Here is a 21,578-nt window from a genome sequence, read left to right as displayed (position 1 = left end):
CTAAAGCATTTTTCTTCTGTATTTTGCTTCAAGGTCATTGGGTTGAAATGATACGTCACGATGACGCTGCCCCTCATCCTTCTTCTCCCATCTCTACATTTCTACAGCAAATAAGAATATGTCTGTACTTCTACTATATACCACTAGAGGACCCTTTAAATCCCCAGCCTGTTTTTTATTGGACTCCTCACTACTCCACCACTAACCCTGCTGCTGCTGCTCCCCCCTCCCTTCCAGCCTTGCCTTGTCTGCCTGCTTCCACTCCCACCTCCTCCTCTACCTCTCTCTCCACTGGACTCTCAAATGCTCGTAACACCGGTAGGTTAGCTATTGTCGCTCTGTCAGAATAAGATCCACATTGTAAAGGCTCTGATTTCACACCACTATAACCACACCGGGGAGAGATAACGGACACGGCTCTATGTGGTATGTAGATAACGGGATGCAGTTGTAGTCTCAACCTAGGCTGATGTTTTATTCTCATAATGCGTGTGTTACCGTTATAATGTTACCTGTGCAGACCATAAAGACACTGAATGTCCCTTTTTTAAGTGATACATTTAGATATCACGACATATAAGTGTTTCATAATGGATGTATGTAGCGGTTTTTTCCTCTTCGTTATGAGAGGCAGCAGCAAATCATTTTCCGTTATGTGGCAAACCGAGCATTTCCAACATATGGAGGGTTGTAAATGTAATATAAGGATAATAGTGTTTAAATGAACGGTGCTACCAGGTGGGCACGAACGTTAATAATAACGAATCAATGACGGTTACACTAGAGTGGTTAATATGCCGGTTCTAAATGTGCCTGGCCATATTTTAACCCTTTAACCCTCGGTCAAATTTACCCTTTTCTAAAGTCTATTATTGGCAATATATGCCTTCAAAACCAGCTAAATGCAGCATAAAAATCTGCATATGACAGAAGAGGTGTCTTGTATTAATTTATCAACATCACTTCATAAAAAAAATAAATAAAATGTAAAATATTTTCTTTCTATTGTATTTATATTCAGGGCTTTCCAATGTACATTAAAACAAGGTTTAACATTAATTTTAATGAAAAACAAGTGAGTTATCCTCATTGAACCATGATCATTGAGAGTTAAAGAACACCAATACACTAAATATTGATTTAAATGGTTAGTAATGGAGTTAAAAATTAGATTAAAAAAAATGTGTATTGGGATTTTTTTGGGTTCTGACACTTTTGGATAATTGAATATAGGAACATTATTGCTGTTCCAGAGAAACGAACACAACAGGAGGGTTAAACACACTACCCATTGAGCTCAGGTGAAACGCCTTCTTTTAACTGTATTTTTAACTAATATGTTATAAAGGAAGTGTGGTGGTTTGTAAGGACATTGTACTGAGATTTTGGATGTTATCTCAGATTTACTGGAGAAGATAACCTAATACATACCTTCCCTGTAAAGAGGGCTCTGCAGCCGCCCTCTGCCGGCCTCTGCTCAGTAGTGAGGGTGTAATTGTTAGCATGTGGTCTGAGATGCTGGTAGTGGAGAGTAAACCCACTTCAACTAAACCCACCTCCCCTTTTCATTGGTGGAGCAGAGGGCTCACCTCTGACAGGCTGGCTAATCATTAACATACTGTAACTTCTTAGTACAGGGTGAAAAGAAGGCAAGATGAAGCCTTTTAACAATCCTTACTAAAGCAGAGTTTAGTCCTAAATGTTCCCTTCTTGCCATTCTTTCACCCTCTCATCTCTGGCTTTAAATCCTTTTCTAAAAGCAATCGTACTTGTAAGTGAACTATTCTGCTGAGTACGTTTTCAAGAGTACAACTTTAGAGCAATGCAAAAAAAAAAGCTTCCAGTATTTGAGGGAGGTTATGCAGAGGCCAGGCAGTGTTATAAGGCTCTCCTGCAGCTTTGAAATAATTGATGAGGTGAGCCATTCTTGGGTGTAGGGTGACATTGCCGGCCCTGTCGTACCTTATTAGGCATACTGCTGAACCTACCTGTTTACATTCATTCATTGAAAAATCATTTGTTGTTTATTCTGCACGAAGGACTTCATCCATATAGCATTCTGAATGTGTGGTATAATCCCAGAGGCAAAGACTACCAAATGTCACTGGTGTGTGTGTGCTGAATGGTAATGATGTACAGCCCTGCTGGTGGGGAGATGATGTGATGCTATGTGAAAGTTAAACTCCATCTGGCCTTTCATGGCTGTACAGTAATCTGCAAACTGTAATCAGATGCTTGAAAGCTGAATTTGGCTTTTTATTCAAGGTAAGTCTACACACAGTGGTTCTACTATTTTCCTGTCAAGGATGCAGGAAAGCTGAGAGGGGAGCAAAACAGAGGAGATACATGCGAAAGAGCCCCAGGTGACTTCAGAAACTGGGGCAGCATCAATACCTGCGGTGTTAGAGGAGGGACTAAACACTACACCACCTCTCTGCTCTGAAGGGGCATTTTGGCTGCCTGTAAGTTGAACTCGGCTTGTTATTTCTGATCTACAGCAGGTGATTATTACAACAATGCCTTACTGTGCAGGCATTAATGGCTGTAATGTGAACTCGGTGTGCCGGACCGGTAGTGTTAATGCATCGTTGTGCCCTCATCGTAGCTCTCGGGCTGCTGGTTGTAAATGGAGATGGTGAGTGAGCTTTCATAAGTAGGTATTAGGGTTTTTAATCCTGATGCTGTTGGGAAGAGGAAATAGTAATCAGATTTATCTGTGACACCAAATTTCATCCCATGTTTCCGCAGTGCTCTAGATGTCCAAAAATAGTATGCATCTTATAAACCAGCATTAGAAAAAGCATGTTAACCCCACTAGAGAGGCTGTCAGTGCACAGGACTATTTAAAACCTGATCCTTTTAGAAGATTGATCCAACAATCAAGCTGGAAGTCAGCCTTTTTATACTAGCGTTGCTGTAGACTTAAATATTACTCACAATTTAATATTCAAAATTCAACATAGACAACAGTAGCATCAGATGGAAGGCAAAAACAGACAGATTGTGTGTTTTTTCAGACTGTTTGTCTGTAATCCTGCAGCTCAGAGAGGAACCCGCTTGCATGAACACACTTGTGTCTGAAACAGTCCTCAGTGCAGGTCCTCTCTCTCTCTTGATGGCTGAGTGAGAGCTCACATTGAGTCCAACCAGTTCATGTGAGACAGATGGACTGGTAATAACACCCTGCTCCATGCTAATGAGAAAAGGCCTGTGTGATTTCTCCTTCCCTTTACTGCCTCCTTTTCTACTCGCCACTGTCACATGAGCAGAGTGCTGACTACCATGGTGCTCTGTCACTACTGTAGCCACCCACTTCCTTCTGTCAATCACCAAACTCAGTGTCATTGAGTCAGCAAGACCTTTACCCTGTTTGGCACGTGAAGACAGAGGTAGACGAGGAGCTGGGATGGATGAGGTATTCTTTCCTGTGGTTGATTTGAATGTAGGAATATATTGTAGTTTGCATGAAGTTTTGCATTGGAAATTCACTGCTGTTTGCTTGTTTGTAGATTTCCAGTATCTGCAGGGTTTCAGTTGTGTCTCTGTAAGTCTTCATCTGATTTGGTGCATTCCTTGGAGTAGATGAGTTGAGGCCACTGGCCACATATGCACTAACATAATTTATAATTTATGCTGGCCTTCAACCAGCACTGTGAGCTTTTGGTTTATCTCTGGAATATTTAATGGCTTTTTTATTGGACAGAAAACCTCCTTGTCTTAAATGCATCCATCTGAAATCTACCCAGAAGAAGAGGAAACATTTGAAAGACATGTTTCAGCCAATTTCAAATCTTTGACTTCAACTTTTTAAAAATGTGCATGGAATGATTACGAAAAATTGAAGACAGTGTGTCTCAAATCTTCTGTATCATTTGATCTAAATGTCGACTGACTTATCAGGTGAGGCAAAGAAAGAATCTAACGTTATTTTTTATGATCTTTTCCCACTTTGATTACATCATTCAGTTACTCTAATGCCTTTCACATTGCATGTTGTGTCTTTGACAAAATTGTATGCAAGTTTCTGCACTGCAAAAACTCAAGTCTTGCGTTTATATAATGTTGCGTCAAAGTATTGCATTGAACTTTATTTAAACCACATAGACCTGACAAGTTCAATTGCAAATCTTATTTCAATGTCAAAGATAAGGGCTGAATTGATACTGAGGAGTAAAAATGGCTGCCGATGCAGCAAGCAGAATTTTCTTGATATGTTTTTTGAAGGTACTCTTTAACACCGTTTGTCAAGAAAGCCATCAGAACATTTTGCATGCTGCATTTAGATCCAGTTTTTGCACCAACGTTTTGCTTAATATTTTTTTGGATAAAAGTTGCACGTGTACTGTCAAGTACAGTTCATAAAGTAATGTCATTATAACTATGACCGCAATCAAATTACAACATAAACCTGCAAATGTGCAGTTTTCTTCACCTCTACTCTCCTCTTCACAATGGGGGAGGCATTTGCAGCCATTTTTGTTTATCACAATCAATGAAGTGTTGTTATTTTGGGCTTGTTATATCTTGAAATAACATTTATATATAGACTTGTGAAGTCATGGCAGCATATTTCATATGTATTGACCTGGGATATTTTGACTTGTAATAAGACAAATACTTGATAAGCGTCTTTGCAGTGTATGGGGATACCACAGGCTGTATAAATAATGGACGTAGTATCCGTGACGTCACCCATCTGTTCCTGAGCGCTGTGTTGAAGCAAATCGACGGCGGCAGCCATATTGGAAATGCGGAACTCAACCAGGCAGAGTGTGACGTAAAGAGACGGAGTTTGAGCCTCCTAGCCGACAGCTATGTGTTCCCGTCCGGGAGTCAAGTCAGTCATGTCCCAATTTGGGCAAAAACTCGTAATCTTAATATCTTCTGAACCATCGCGTCAGAAAAAAATTCACCCCCGTACAGTGTGTGCCGATAGAGAAATTGGCTACGTAGAGCCAAGCCGTTTTTTGAACCAGGCTGTAAACATGTTTATTAATGCTGCAAAGATCGTCTTTTTTGAATTGGTGTCTATGTGGTTTCCGGTGTTTCTGCAGCCAGCCTCAAGCGGATTCTGGATAAACTGCAGTTCCGCATGGGCTTCATAGTTTAAGACCATGGGCTTCATAGTTTAAGACCATGGGCTTCATAGTTTAAGACCGGAGGTTGCTGCTTGGGTGATACCCTCTATGCCCCAACTCTATGGGAAACTATGGGATTGCATTAAAACACAACAACTTTAATCATTTAACTTAAACACTGAACCACAAACTTGTAATTCCATATGTTAAATTCTTAAAGAAATTATTTTTTGAAAGAATGAATCGTCCTGACTTGTTGTCAGAGAGAATTGCCCCCTGCTCCACTGACAAAGTTCAACATCAAAGATCAGTGTCCTTGTCAGCAAAGCAGTGTTTATTGCCTCATTGTTCAAGGCTAAATGATGATCAAGGGTCAGAAACAGAGCTGTTATCAGTCGGTACACTGACTCCTTAGTCGCTCTTTAATCAGAAGTCACTTTAGGCAGATTGGTTAAGTAGTTAAAAGCTCTGCATGGCAGCCATGTTTCACCATCCCCATGCCTGTTGTTTACTCATCAGAGCTTATCTCCTGCAGAGGCACAAACTCAAAATATGACCTCTGTGTGAACGTGTGGAAGAACAAGATGTTACAACTTTCCAGTCACTCAAAGTCATTTTACTCTCTTTGTGTTTCAACTGAGAAGGAAGTGTCCTTGTATTGGTTTTTGTTAGGTGGATGTCTGAATAGAATACATGCTAATACCTCTGCAGTGTATTTCTGTCTGTAAGATTAAATGGAATATCTAAGAGTTTTGTGCGATGAGTGATGCCACTGTGCTGAGGACACACTGAGGCCAATTGTTTCCACACAGACTCCAATTGTCAAGACAAGACAGCAGACAGCCTGTCAGTGACTGTAGGTCAAGTAAATGTCCTGCTGCAGACACAGTTGTGTGGTGTAGATAAACCGAAGTCGACGACTCATGTTGCAAGCAATGGAGGGAAATGTCAGCTTGAGGGGGACTCGTAGAAGAGTGCGTTGCTCTTCTAACCCCAGCATTTCCTCCTTGTGAATATTTTTAGAGGAAGTCAGTTACAGGAAATAAGGAACAAAAGAAACATGCGTGAAGTGAGGAGGTGGGCTGCTTCTCACTGCTGCTGGGTGAGAAAATGTTCTGGATCAGGCCGAGGGAGACGCGCGACGGAGGAGGGCTGTGATTTCAGCAGTGTGGAGCTCCAGGGAGGAGAGAGGAGAACAAACTGAGCTAACAGAGGCCAGAGATGTTCCCCCACCCTCCCTCCCTCCTCCACCTCTGGAGCAGCCAGTGGAGGCCTCAAGTCCCCATCCAACCCAAACACACCCGACCGCAGCTGCATTCATCATAATACTCAACATCCACGCTCACGCTGTGCAGTCTCTCTGAACCTGAGTGGTGGGAGTTTGGTTGTACGAGTGTTGTAGATGCACTTCACAAAGAAAAAACCTGCAAGTCAGCAAAGATCTGAGTCGGAAAAGCTGTATTTTAGAGAGTCGTGACTCGTGACTGAGGGAAATGATGCGGGGGGAGGGCTGGTGAGGTGGAGGGAGGAGGAGGCGGATTGCACACGCAGAGGGCGCTTGTGATTGGTGGATGGAGGGGGTGGAGAGAGAGTGAAAGGGGAAATGGGAAGCGTCTTTTCTAACTGAGGGCATTCAGGACCAAAAATAGGGAGCATCTTGGCCCCATCAGACACATTTCATCTGTTTACTCTAAAATGACAGTCAAGGCTTCAGAGGATAGGTCTTCAGTCTATATGTTACACAGTGTACACAATTTGTTACACAATGAAGGAGCTCCTGCATTAAACACGAGTGTTCAAGGACACACGATGCACAGATGTGCTGCTGCTGGTGGATTTGTTTTAATTTGTAATCTCTCTTCAGTGATAGCCACAGCTCTGTTTCAAAGAAATGACACTCAGTGGTTGTGTGCCTTGGTTCACTGACTTTATAGAGATTATTTAGGTTAAGATTTGATAACCAGCTCTGTGTATGAAAAACATATCGATAATCGAGAAAGAAAAAGCTAAACAGTCTCAATTCTCTGAGCTGTGAGAATGTGCTGCTTTATTCTCTTGTGTGTCATAAACTTGAACACCAGGTTTTGGTTTGTTTGCTGGACCAAATACTTTTGACCTGCCGACCCACTTTATGAGGGGCTGTGTTTAGTTTGTGCAACCGCACACATGGGAACAGAGTCAACTTCTGGTCTGGACACATGGGCTTGATATGGAGTTGTTTGTTTGAATCCTCTTATTTACTGCCTTTGGTTGTTTTTTGATTCGCTCATCTGAGGATACCAGAAGTTTCTTGCCTTAGTTTCAAATTCCCAGCACAAGGCAGCACTGTGAAGATTTTGTCGGTGGGATGTTATTGAGTCATGCTGGGGTTGAGGTTGGGTTATGTTTGATTTGAGCCACAGCATACCTGTAAGGAGAGTCAGAGAATTTTTCTTCACAGCCCCCTGGGACCCTCCCTGAGGAGACTTACATAATCACCTTGAAAAACAGTAAAAATCCAAGCTAGTGTCATTGCATTTATCTGTCTTTTTGCACAGACAAAATATGCTGTGTGAAAGAAGGAGGGTTGCAAATGGTAGAAAATGCAGTTTTGAATTAAACATGTGTCCATTCAGGTCAGCTGAGTCATCCAGCAGAGAGCCCACTCCTGAGGCTGCTCCCTGACGATCCCACCCTACGTCATACTTCTTCAAGAACTCGGATGATTGGCTCTCCAAAATCTTATGTAGCTGTTCATTTAGAGGAGGATGCACTTCAGATGTGATGAATTGCAGCTCTTAATCCTTGGGACAGAAGTGTCTTCCTTTTTATAAAAAAATGTACTGCAAGAAATCAAGCAAACGAATGATCCCACCCTCTTCCCACCCGTGACATATGTAGATGTGGACTCATTTTGATGCTCTACGTGGTTTGAATGTTTATACTAAGTGTTCACTGCTAACAGGTCTTTTTGTGTACCATCACAGGTATCCTTCAACTGGAACTAACGACTACTGCACAGAGAAGAGAGCGGACAAACCATAATCAGGCTTCATTAATCCTACTTTGGAGCAACGCACACGATTGTTACAAAAACAGAAGCCAAGCACGACCACCGAGTGACTAGCTTACATACATATTAACTCTGTGACCAGCCAGGGCTTAACATAAATGGCTGACAAACAGATCAGGTAAGGTTTGATACAGCAGCACTGTGGTTACTCCTTCATCTGTTTCCTTCCCACATGTCATAGTTTGTCTCTTCGACTGTCTCCTCCGTACAGTTTGCCTGCCAAATTAATCAATGGGGGTATCGCTGGCCTGATTGGAGTGACCTGTGTGTTTCCCATTGACCTGGCCAAGACTCGCTTGCAAAACCAGCAAAATGGATCTCGCCTTTACACCAGCATGTATGAAACTCTTGTTTTTGACCATCACATTTTGATAGTCTCTGAATCACTATTTTCTGCTACAGTCTGAACTTCTCAGTAACACAAACTGGCTTTTTGTAGTACTGTTTAGTAGCATTAACAAACTTCAACTGTTGTATTTGTGTTACAGGTCAGATTGCCTTATTAAGACCATCCGGTCAGATGGGTATTTTGGGATGTACAGAGGTGAGTTGTGAGCTTCAAAGAATGGTTCTTGTCGTTGTTGTGTTAGCTCATTGAAGGTAGATTTGTCAGGTGGCTGTTGGTAGGATCCTTATGAAAATAACAATACACTCTGTTTTGTGATATTGTACTGATTCTCAAAAATACATTTTTTTTTGTTTTACAATTTAAAGGTAAATTTTTTTGTCACCACATTGTGAGATACACATTATATAATGTCTCTATAGGTGTATTTCGATCAAGAGTTACGGGGTCTTTAAGCCCCCAGAACTACTTTCCCCTGAACTAAAAGGTTCCTGTGCCCCCATTGATGTCTGCGTTTCGACCGCGGGCTGAAGTCCCAGGTAGATTGTGCAAATCAGGCCAGTGACGTATGGAAAAAAAAATTATATTAAATAATATTTAGAAATCTTAATAAAAAACTAAACTAGTATGCATTTCCAGGAACTCCCTCTGTGTTTCAACAACTGTGTAAACTCCACAAACACCGTTACGTTCAACCAAAAGTCCCAGGACCTTTGAAAAGTACTACCCCCCAAGCAGGGGCCAACTGTTTCTGAGGCGCTGTTTTGAGGCCAATCGGCGGCGGCAGCCATATTGCTGCTGTCGAGCGATTGTGACGTAAAGAGGTGGGCTTTGAGCCTCCTAGCCAACAGCTACAGTGTTACCGCCTGTCAATCAAGTCAGCTGTGCCTCTAATTGAAAGACTCTTAATCTCAATATCTTTGAAATTGCCGCGTTTTTTAAAAAATTCACCCCCCGTACAGTGTGTGCCGATCAAGAAATGAGCTATCCAGACTACACTCGTCTTTTGTACCAGGCTGTAAACATGTTTATTTCTGCTGTAAAGATCGTCTTTTTTGAATTGGTGTGTATGTGGTTTCCGGTACTTCCGGAGCCAGCCTCAAGTGGATCCTCGATGAACTGCAGTTTTTAGCACCTCCGCATTGGACTCATATTTTAGACCAGAGGTTGCCGCTTGCCTACAACAGGATAATGCCACTTGGTGTTGATGCATACAATTCATTGAATACAAACTTTGACAATCCTTTTCCTACAGAAGAGAGTCACTTTAATTTTTTTTTAAACATTGGATTAAATGCAGATTTAGTGGAGTTGTTTTAGTATCACTATAGTTACAAAATGTAACAATACAGGTATTGAATCATAACCTCAGTATCATGATACATATCATATTGCCAAATCTTGCCAGTATACTGTATATAACCCAAATACAGTCATCTAATACTTACAGTAGATTCCACAGCCTCATTGTCTCTCTCCCTTCTCTGTTTCTTCTTTGTTTCTTCTTCTTTTTTTCCTCTTCGTGCCTCCATCTTTCTTGCCCTCCATCTTTTCTTCCATTCAGGAGCGGCGGTGAACTTAACACTAGTGACGCCAGAGAAAGCCATCAAGTTGGCCGCCAACGACTTTTTCAGGCATCACCTCTCTAAGGATGGGTGAGTGAGGCATGGTGGCCTGACACACACATACACTCACACACACATACACACTCCCCTCATTCCCACTGTGATTAACTGGCATGTTTACCAACATGTAACCTGACACATTAGCTGTCGGTGTTTTCTCTGAGCCTCTTGTTAATCCTCCACTGTTGTGTGGCCTCCTCTCAGGCGCAGAGAGATTCCCGATGGTTTGTCGACTGTTTAAAAATAAAGATTGCATGGATGTGTGTCATGTAATCACGTTAGCAGCTGCTGAAATCCATCACACATTATTGTCCCTCCATGAGCACTGCTTGAAGAAAAAAGTTCCTGAGGCATCTATCTCCATCTCCATGGCGAACACACAGGCTGATGAATGATTGACTTGTCTTGCTCGGCCGCTCACCTTGTGAATTATTAATCTGCCCTTGTGCCTGACATGTTGATATGGTAGACAGAGATTAGCATCACCAGCCCAAGTGGTGACAACTCTTTTTTTATTTTTTGACCCCAGAAATAAAGTTGGCCATCTGTCACACTTTCAGTCTAGTGCAGAAATCCTCATCGTATCGTGCTTTTTTTTTATTCTTTATTGTTTCAGAAAACTCACTCTGCTCAAAGAGATGCTGGCTGGATGTGGAGCAGGAACATGCCAGGTGAGTCAGTGAGATATTGCTTTAATTGCATCCTTCTGTTTTCCATCTGGAGCTGTTGCCATTAGCGCTGCCTTTGTCGGCTCACGCACAAACTACCTTGGACTTTGATTCCCTCATTTGTCACTGCCTGCAGCCAGAATGAGCCAAACTCGTTTTGAATGAGAGGTTGTCTCTGCAGATTGTCCACGTTGACTGTAATCTTAGTGTGTGTCTTACCACGAATCATTTTCAATCGCTAAAATATCGTCCTGTTAGATAAACATTCAGATAAAGACACGCTTGCAGCTCGATTTGAGTGATCAGATAAGATGCTGTGAGAGTGTCAGGCCATGTGCACTAAGTGAGTGAGTCAGAGTGAAATGCCTCTTGTCAATGGGGGCAAAGACTTCAAGCCCAAGGAACGTGATTAGATTAAGTGTAGCAGACCTTGGATTAAGATTGTGGCTGAGAACACAGCCATCTCACCCTTAATCCTGTTAACTAGTCACTACTGTGTGGATCACAGATGCAAACAAGAGGTGACAGATAGCTAATGGATGCTAGTAGATTTACTCTGAACTCATGTGTTGCCTGACATGCTTAGAACTAATCAATCCTAAACTCTTTATTCTCAACATTCACATGGAGGAATAAACAGCTGCTTTGTACACACTGTGCATATCCTGTATCTGACTAATCCATTTTGTTGTTGTTGTTGTAGGTTATTGTCACAACTCCTATGGAGATGTTGAAAATCCAGCTCCAAGATGCTGGGCGCATTGGTAAGAGGAAATAAAATCCAGATGGTGTTTCAAAAAAACAGAGTGAAGGGAATGTAAGAGATAAACTGGACTGACAGTGGCCTCAAGTGGTCATGTCAGAGATTACATCAGCTTTATTTTGATGTCCTTATACTGACAAGAATTCAAAATGTCTGCAAGCTCCTAGATTTGTATTTATGTTGAAGTTTTGCGACTCTAAATCTTATTTCTCTCATGCTCCACAGAGGCACAGAGGAAGCTGATGCCGGAGACGGTGGCAGCAGGTACTGTGGAGACAAAGTCCCCAACAGCCATGCAGCTGACCAGAGAATTACTGAAGGAGAAGGGCATTGCTGGGCTGTATAAAGGCCTTGGGGCAACATTGCTCAGGTAAAACAGAACTTGCAACAAGGCAATATTTTTAACTGTAATCTCTGTTTACAGATTCTATGTAGAAATGTAGACTCTGTAAGCAGGGTCTGGATTTGAGTATGCAAAGTGTTCTGGTTTCTGTTAGTAGTATGTTTGTAGTGCAAATGGTATTTACCAGTCATGAATCAGCAGGTTTTTAAGTATGCAGGAAAAACAATGTCTAAGGAGAGCAAAAGCAGGAGGAACACAGTCCACTTTAATGACATCCTAGCTCCCTACACCCAGAACCTGACAATGTTCGATTCACCTCTAACAGATATCTTCAAGTGCAACAAAATAATTAAGTCCAGATAAAAAAAATGTAATTTCAGCAACAAATCTGCTTCGGCTCCTCTCAAGGACAGATTTACCAAATCTTGCATTTTTACATTTTACAAATCTACATTATAATGTTATTTGGGCTAACTGAAGACTCATGATTGCAAGTGAATTACATTAACCCTCCTGTTATGTTCGTTTCTACGGAACAGCAATAATGTTCCTGGGTCAATTTGACCGGGGCATATTCAATTATCCAAAAGTGTCAGAACCCAAAAAAATCCAAATACAATTTTTTTTTAATCTAATTTTTAACTCCATTACTAACCATTTAAATCAAGATTTAGTCCATTGGTGTTCTTTAATTCTCAGATCATGGTTCAGTCAGGATAACTCACTCGTTTTCCATTAAAATTAATGTTAAAACTTTTTCAATATACATTGGAAAGCCCTAAATATAAATACAATAGTTTTACATGACATAGATTTTTGTTTATTTTATTTCACTTTTTTTATTTTATTTTTAATTTTTTATGAAGTGATGTTGATAAATTAACACGACACCTCTTCTGTCACATGCTGCCCAGATTTTTATGCTGCATTTAGCTGGTTTGGAAGGCATATATTGCCTAAAATAGACTTTAAAAAGGGTCAATTTGACCCGCATCATAACAGGAGGGTTAAAATCAACAACTTTTCCGAGTTAATTCCACTTAAGAAAGACTGAGTGAGGCTTCTTTTCACTAGCTATTCACAGTGAAATTGAGACTCACCAGAAACAGATAAATAAAGGATTAAATGAACCGGGAAATGACATCAGACATATATCAGAGAGGTGAATTTCATTGAGCTTTTGCTCTGAACACAGTCGCTTCTCATGTTTCTAATTGAACTGTAAATAATGCAACACATAGTAAAGAACGTTGTGGCTGGAAGTTGTGTATCGCTAACCTCTAGTTAAACAGAGTGCCTGAAAAGTTGATAATTTTTTCCAGAGATGCATTTTCTGATTATGAACAAGAGATTGAGCTAACTGTAATGAACACTCCACTCTCTCTTTTCCCATAGGGATGTTCCTTTCTCCATCATCTATTTCCCCCTCTTCGCCAATCTGAATAACCTGGGCAAACGAGGCATGGAAGGACCTGCTCCTTTCTACGTTTCGTTTTTATCAGGCTGCCTCGCAGGGAGCACAGCGGCTGTTGCTGTCAACCCTGTTGATGGTAGGCAGTGGCACTCAGAACATTGTTACAGTCATGTGTTGCACCATTAGTCCATCTTTAATATTCACATGAGCTCTGTGTGTTTCAGTGATCAAGACTAGACTGCAGTCACTGAACCGAGGGAGCACAGAAGACACGTACAGTGGAGTGACTGACTGTATCAGGTGACCTCATTATGTCTCTACTGCTGCTGCATTTGTAATGTGTGTGTGTGAGTGAGTGTGTGTGTGTAGCAAAGTCCAAATGTATTTGATGAAAATCTGCCGGATGTGTCAGCATGCCTTTACACACACAGTGGTACTAGATGGAGTCTTATCACCTTCCTAAATCAAGAGATGAGTTCAGTCAAAGTGAATCTTCTCCCTCGGCTACTATATATCATCTGCACACTACCAGTTGGGGAGTAAATGACAATCAGTTCAGAGAATAGGATGAATGGATTACCAATTTAATATTTTGAAATTAAGAAAGAAAAAGGAGGAAATTGTATTCTTCAAAACTAACTCCTCTGCTTTATTGGTGCAACCAAGAACACAAAGCCAAATGAAAAGAAGTAGAATTTTGATTTGAAGAGTTCATTTGCAAAAACTGTTAACTCACTTTTAATTTTTTTTTAAAATGTTTCAAAAAATGTAGTTTTTCTATTACTAGCTTTTGTTATTATCAATTAACTGAGGGTTGGGTGGCTTTGACTAAGTCAAAGTGACTTTAGTAATCAGAGGTATCTTGAAAATGTAACTTTATTAGGAGTCTATATAAAAAATATATATGTTTTTTGAAATTTTATGAAAACGGAATAGGAAAATTAGTTGCAAATGAAGAGTTCATTTGCAACTAATTTTCCTATTTGGGCTGCAATTGCTGATAGAAGACTGTAAAGATACAGTAAAGATGGAAGAGATAAAAAAAAAAAAAACCTGGATGAATCTTGCATTAAAAATATGGCAGATGAGGGCCGTTGGTCTAGCGGTTTATGCGTTCCCCATAATTAGAGGCAGTAGTCCTTGTCGCAACAGTCCAACAGGCCTCGACCATTTGCTGCACGTCTTCCCCCACCCTCTGCTCCTCACATTTTCTGTCTCTCTTCAGCTGTCTCAACCTATAAAGGTAAAAAATGCCCCAAAATATAACTTTGAAAAAATACATGGCAGAAAGTGAAGTCAATTCATGTGAGGGTCATGATATGTCGGACCTTTTTAGATGGAGTTCCTATGACAGATTAAAATTCTAACAACATATGCTTCATTTAAAAAATAAAAAAACTATTTTTCAAAATCTTCGAAACAAATATATTCGAGAGAAGAGGAACTTTTTCAAATTCCTTCAATTGCATCATCATTTCAACCAGAACTGCACACTTAAAACTGTATCAACAGCACAATCTGAGTCTTATAACGTCTTGAAATCTCCCTTCAGTTCCCTACATAATACATTTCTAAATTGTATAATGCTCTCCTTAAAGCTGAAAATGACAACCTCTTGTACAATAAAGAAAAGTTGGAAATAGAAGTAGGATTGGGGCTGTCACTAGAGGCTTAGGGGGAGATATGCACTTTTCTCAAACTAACTCCAGAGACCTGAGAGAACATTGCTGTAAGAATATTATCAGGTGCTTTAAGCCACCATACCAAGAACAATACAGGGATACAAGGTAGATGGACACAGTGTGGCTCAGTGGAGGCAGATCATTTCCATATATATTCTAGGGCTGTCCCAAACTGAATTTATGTTGGAGTGACACTTACAAAACTTTAAGTTCTGTGTTTAAGACTCAAGTACTCATGACTTTTAAGGGTCTCTTGTTTGAGTCACATTTTGTGTCTAAAAAGGAGGAGTGATACAAAGCTGCTGTAGGCGCTTTTGGCAGCCAATAAACAATCAATCACTAGAAGGTGGCTGAATCCAGCAGTACACACACTTGATGAATAGTTTGGAATAGTTATTTAAAATGGAGAAAGTGATCTTCTCATGAAGGGTCTAAATGGAGAAATCAAGACAAGACAAATATCAGATTCAGAACAAGTAGATTAAATGTATAAGCCCAATGCAAGCAGATTCTTTAAGACTCCACCAACTACTCCCTTTCTCTCTTGGAGGATATAGCATAAATGTAAGCTCCGGGAGTTCTTATGTAAATAGTTCTATACTTGATAATCTGTGTTAGAGGTGTGTGCAGGAAATATATGGTAAGAATGTTTGCAGTAGAAGTGGCAGAATGGAATAGTATGAATGCTGAGTGCTGAATGGAGTACTTATGAGCACTTAAATGCACATAAAAGACTGGAAAGGGATACGGAAATGTATCAAAGAATTGTATATTTTGTGTTATTAACTTTGAAAAAGAAATGGATAAAAAGAGAGAGAACAACTGCAGAACTCACAAAAAGTACAATAATATATTATTAAGAAGCACCAGAAGGCTAATCTTACTTTTTGACATGTGTCATGTCTTTTTGAGTCAAAGGTCTGTTATTATTATTATTATTTGTATTTATTTATTCTTTCTGTGCTTGGGGGAAGGGGTGACAGTACATATCTCAGTTAAAAATGAGCCTTGAATTTTATTGTTTTGTTCTTAAAATGATAAAATAATAAAAACATATTGAAAAAAAAAAAAGTACCAGAAGTAGAACTACACCATATTTAGCTAGCGCTCATGTTTTCTTCTTCTTTTTCTGTAACAAGCATTTATCATCCTCTCCAGGAAAATCTTGCGTAATGAGGGTCCATCCGCCTTCCTGAAAGGAGCCTACTGTCGAGCCTTGGTCATCGCACCTCTCTTCGGCATCGCCCAGGTGATCTACTTCCTGGGTGTGGGTGAATTCCTTCTCAGCTTCTTGCCTAAAAAAGACAACTAAGAAGCACCTCCTCTCTGCCTTTCCCTCCTGTAATGCATCAAAAAAACCAACTGTGTGAGGATTCATCTCATTTTGAAAATTGTGGATGGGTCCAAGCACGACTCAATTCTTACATTTTGTTTTTAATTTGTTGTGTTGAATGTTGAAAATAGTTTAGGACGGAGCCTTTGTTTTTTTGCCAAGCTGCCTACGGTGGCACACAAAAATTCCAGTAGGGACACTCATCTAGCACTCTGGAAATGAAGCCACAAATATCAGATGAAGTTTTAAAGGAATATTGCTTAATGATTATAACTTTTATTTGCAACTTTTTGAATATGATTGTGGAATTCTTGAAGTAGATGTACTGCCCTTGGTTGCTGCAGTTCTGCAAGCTCTACAGTACCTAATTTTACAGCATTAGCCTCTGGAAGAAGGTAGTTGATCGGCTAAATTAAATGCACATATTGATGAATAAGAGCACTAGATGGGGTAGAATACATGATAAATCTAGTACAAAAAATGTCCTCCAGACCTTGTGTCTTAAAACACAGTATATTTAGAGTCGACGTAAAGTAACTATGTCTCTATTTCAGACAAAGACCCCAGGATTGTGTTAATTTGCAACCAGCACTTTTCCTATGATCGCTCCTGAGAAACCACATCCCTTCCTGTAAGTGGTTGTAATGAACTTTGATTGCCTTGGCTTTTAAAGTAGATCAGGTTCCGTCTGATATTTGATGCTCTCACAATGGTTCGACTGTGCTGCCTCTGTGAAAGGTATCTCCTGTTTCTGCATCACGCACTACAGTGAAGAGACAGTGCTCCACATTTGTGTAACATGCACAAGAAAACTGCACAAATGCACTGCACACAGAATCAATTACTAAACTATTTCCAGGCTTGAAACAGTCAAGTGTTTTTACTTCTACACAGGGCAGGAACTACAGCTGCACTGCTCTCTCTTTCTTCAGACGTAAATTATAAATTGCCCTTTTCTTTGGCCACACCCCAATCAGTGATGTCACAGCAGGGGTTTTTCCTCACCAGCAAACATTTGCTGTCAGAGGATGATGGAAAATTCCTACTGTAACATCACTGATTGGATTGTAGCCAAAGAAAAGGGCAATTTATAATTTCAGTACAGCTGTAGTTTTCTGCCCTGTGTGATTCATTGTTCGTCCAGGTTAAAAAAATTAGCCATGAACACTAAATGGGTTGAAAGTAATTGTAATAGAGTGCCAGATTATAGGGAGATATTAGTAATTTGGCTGACAAATCACACACGGAGGCCTCATAAGTACAGTCAATTAATGTGGAGCCAGTAAGACTTGAACGCCCCTGAGATCCAAACATACTCACTATTGTTTACAAATGAATTCACGCTCACTTTAAAAATCATTTTCAAACTTGAAGTCAGTGGCAGGAGCCCAAAGAGCTAATGTTTTTTTTTTTAATCAGAAAATTAAACCAATGTGGTTTCAGTGTTCTATGAGTTTTACCAAACATCTCTGCTCGTTTGCTTTAGAAGGTTTTGTTTGCTTTAAGCTGCTGTGGAAAGCAGCCCTGTCGTATCTTGTTTGTTTATCACAACACTGAAGCCCTGCCATTGGTTTATCTTGCCGGAGATCAAGGTGACTTTGACGGTGTATTATCCAATCACATTCCTTCCTCGCTCCCACTGTTTCAAGCAGTTTGTCAAATTGTACTGTTGCACTGTAGATACGAGATGCAACTTTTCAATGTGTTATCATTGGGGGAGTGAGATCTATTTATCAATATTCATTTCTCTAGGCAGTATAGCACTATGTGTTTCTACGTGTTGTTTTTTTTCTGTGTCAAAGTGTCCACATTATCTATATTGTACATATGCAGATGATATGAACTTTTATGTTGTAGGATTTATTGTTTGTTTTGATGACATGATGGCTTATTTGCACACCTACCTCTCCAGCTCCCTCCCTCTCAATCCATATCGTAGTGATTTTATGTTATGATGATGTCGACATATCAAATGAAGGAGTGTGTTTTAATGCAGCAAACATCATTTGGACTTCAATGCAGCGTATTGTTGTGGGTTTTTTACTGTATGCAAAGGGGAACCGTGTAGATCTAGATGTCTCTTTTTCAGTGGTCTCATTTCTCCTGAGCTATGGGTAAAGTTTAACCGGCCTTTATTGCTACAGTTTGTCAACTAGGACCACATGAGGTGTCATAATGATGATGTAATTGTAGCTTGTTGTAAGCAAGCAACCCGTGGCTCTACTTATACCTCTCTGGAAATGAAATCCACCCTGGAGAAGGCCAATAGGGACCTGCCTGTAACTCATCAGTCTTTTTGAATGGTGCTTCTTTCATGAGGTAGCTGCAATATGAAAAGCGGCGGCGGCACTAACGACCAAGGCTGTGCCGGCTGAATTACATGCTAGTGAATCTCTCAGCGTTATCAAAGTCTTAACTGAAAAGCCATAGGTCAGGGAGGGACATCAGAGCTGCCAGACATCCACAGGCACCTCCAGCCATGTTGGCAGATAACAGCTGAGCCACAGGAAACGGCAAGAAAAAAAAAAAAAACTGCCTGCTTCTGTGAGCTCATCTTGATAAATCACTGTCGTAGTTTATCAACATTCCGATTGCCAGTTCATCTCATATTTAATGTTATTGTGATCACAATGCCTATTTCTGTGTTGTTGAGATTATTGATCTTGATATTTGAACCATCCCTGCCCCCCACTCCTCCCTCGATGTTTTCAGATTTTATTGTCTGTTTTTGGTTTTCTGTTGAATCTTTAAAATGTTGTGCAAGTCATTTTTGTTTTACTCTCAGCTGTGAATTTCGGTTGACCTTGTGCATTTGATTCCGTATGTATGTGTGTGTGCGTGTCTGACTGTGTAGTGCTGTAGTTGATGTGTAGTTGTTAGTGTGACACTGCGGTATTTTCTCTTTGATTGTCAGACCAATGCTCTCTCCCCTCTCTCTTTCTATCTGCCACCTCCTCTCCCCTCACAGCCGGGGGAGTGCAGGTGAATGCAGAGGAGCTCTGGAGCACCAAATGTATGACTTAGAGTGTATACAATCAAAGAAAGCACAAAGGATTATTAGGCACAAAAGACACACTTTGAATACACGCAGACAAAATCCTGGAAAGTCAATGTGTTGCGTTTGCAAGACGTGGATTTCAGTCTGATTTCTTTCAGTGGAGACGTTGATTGAGATTAACTTTTTAAGTTCATCTGTCTTTGAAACTTGATTATAGGGCTGAGACAGCAGGATGAGGGTGTCTGCTATGTTATCCACAAAATGTATATCGCCTACATATTCTAACTGAATCAGATATAAGAATGTAACTTAGATATTAAGAGATGTATTATAATTATAGTGAAGAGTTTATTATTACATTTTAATCGAATGCTTTACACAGTCACAGAAAAAACACACTTGAACCAGCTCACTGGTATGCAATAAGTAGAAGTCACACACGGATGCACACACACAAACACACACACAGTAGACAAAGGAGAAAAAACAAATGACGTCACAACCTGTCAATCACACAATGTATGATGCAAACGGGGACCCTGGAGGCCTTCTGGGGTCTGAGCTCTCCTCACGGCCTCTGTTGTCTTCCTCCAAGAGGAACTGTGCATTATAGCACTTTAAAAACAAGGACCCCCCCACCCCCACTGTCCATCTACAAAGTCTCTCTCTTCGACAAAGAGGGTGTTTATGAATATGTGTGGTGAGTGACACAGTTGTCTTAGACATTATATACAATGCAATGGAAGAAAAAAAATGAAATATTGTGTTTCCTGTCACAATTTGCTGTTCAATAAACTGACTGTCCTCAAACCTCTTGTGCTGCCGGTGACGCTTCTTTCACTCTCATCGTTGCTTTCATGCTCCAACAGTCCAGCTGTATTTTTTGTTCTTTGTACCACTGCTTTAAAAAAACAAACAGCAGAGTGAGGCTTTGAAGAGTGTGAGGATGACATTGTGGCTCCTCGGGGCACAGAAGAGCAGCTGAGGCGGTTATGTTGTGATGATTTGCTGCTTCGTGCAGCCACCAGGTGTCAGTGTGGGGTCACGGTGGAGCCCGCAGTCTCGCCTATTTGTGGGAGTGAGAGCATTGTGCTGCTGTATACTACAGGTGTATGCTAAAGCTTGGGTGGTGTGGCAGTAAATCACGCGCTCTGATCTCACTCTGGCTTGCTATCTCACACTCAGTTATGCGACTTTCTATCTCTTGCGGCATGTACGCAGATGTTCCTGTCTCATGTGTGATCTTGGTGGTTTCACTCGATAAACAAGGTGTTTAGAAGTTACAGGATAACAATATGGAAATGGGCTTTCTTGTGGGTTCTACTGAATGTTCCAGGTTTATAAATCCTCTTATGAATCCTGCAAGTTTCAGCCGAACTGATGTTATGACAGGGGTTTATTCATTATTAATCCCCTGCTGTTTGCCATATATTCTACATTATAGCATTAGTGTCTGGGGTGCTATTTTGCAGCACCCTGCAGGATAATTTCATCATGCTACCTTCCTGTAAACCCCCCCCCCCCCCCCCCCCCCCCCCCCCCCCCACACACACACACACACACACACACAGTCACACACACACACACACACACACACACACACACAAACACACAGAGAGAGAGAGAGAGAGAGAGAGAGAGAGAGAGACAGAGAGAGTCACACTGCTGTCGTATATATGTTTGTGTGTTTGTACGCAGGTCCTCTTTCAGCCAGAGTCAGATTTCTTATTGGATTTCTGCGCCTCTTTGGGGGACTCCTTTCATCAGACTATCTACTCCAGTGTTTACACACACAGGAGATTAGCCAAAGGCTCCGTTTACCACAATGACAAGACTTTGAAATACAGAAATGAGCAGCAGCCACTGTTCCTCTGCTCATTCAAATCCCTTTCATGTCATGACTTAAGCTGCCACCGTGAACTATTATTAGTCTCTCACGCTTTATAGCCACAGGAGGAGGTGGAGAAGGTGCGGGGAAAGGTAGACTAAGTTGAGCTTGAAGACAGGGAATGATGGAGGGAAAAGAGGGGCAATGAAGAGGCGGAGACAGTAGAGGTCTATCGATAGAAGGAGCTGGGAGCCAGAGGAAGAAGGGGATGGTGTTGATGTGAATATAGGTCACTAAATCAATGGGAATCAGGTTTTTGAAGGGGAGAGAAGGGTATTTATAGATATCAGTGGAGACAGATGCATCAGTGACAGGCACAATGATGCTGGCAGCACAGGATAGAGGGGAGAATCTGCAGATAGACTGTGTTTAAATGAGTCTGCAGAGA

At 40.9% G+C, this 21,578-nt stretch overlaps 1 protein-coding gene across 3 annotated transcripts; it reads left to right on the top strand.

The window, feature by feature from the left end:
• The first annotated feature begins 110 nt into the window (after positions 1-110).
• Positions 111-20,112, top strand: slc25a22a (solute carrier family 25 member 22a). Of its 3 annotated transcripts, none has more exons than XM_034684684.1 (11): positions 111-318; positions 8,045-8,248; positions 8,342-8,467; positions 8,619-8,674; positions 10,041-10,131; positions 10,718-10,772; positions 11,473-11,533; positions 11,758-11,902; positions 13,271-13,425; positions 13,514-13,589; positions 16,130-20,112. In XM_034684684.1, the coding sequence occupies exons 2-11, from the start codon at positions 8,229-8,231 to the stop codon at positions 16,281-16,283; spliced, it is 939 nt and encodes a 312-aa protein (XP_034540575.1). In that variant the 5' UTR covers positions 111-318; positions 8,045-8,228; the 3' UTR covers positions 16,284-20,112. The 3 variants fall into 3 exon arrangements, with proteins under 3 accessions (XP_034540575.1, XP_034540574.1, XP_034540576.1); XM_034684683.1 differs by having other exon boundaries at positions 111-426; XM_034684685.1 differs by lacking the exon at positions 111-318 and adding an exon at positions 3,379-3,415.
• The last annotated feature ends 1,466 nt before the right edge of the window (positions 20,113-21,578 follow it).

This window comes from Notolabrus celidotus, chromosome 6, assembly GCF_009762535.1.
Source record: "Notolabrus celidotus isolate fNotCel1 chromosome 6, fNotCel1.pri, whole genome shotgun sequence".
Classification (NCBI taxonomy): domain Eukaryota; kingdom Metazoa; phylum Chordata; class Actinopteri; order Labriformes; family Labridae; genus Notolabrus; species Notolabrus celidotus.
The sequence above is the reverse complement of the archived record's forward strand: the minus strand, read 5'-3'. Positions and strand labels throughout refer to the sequence as shown.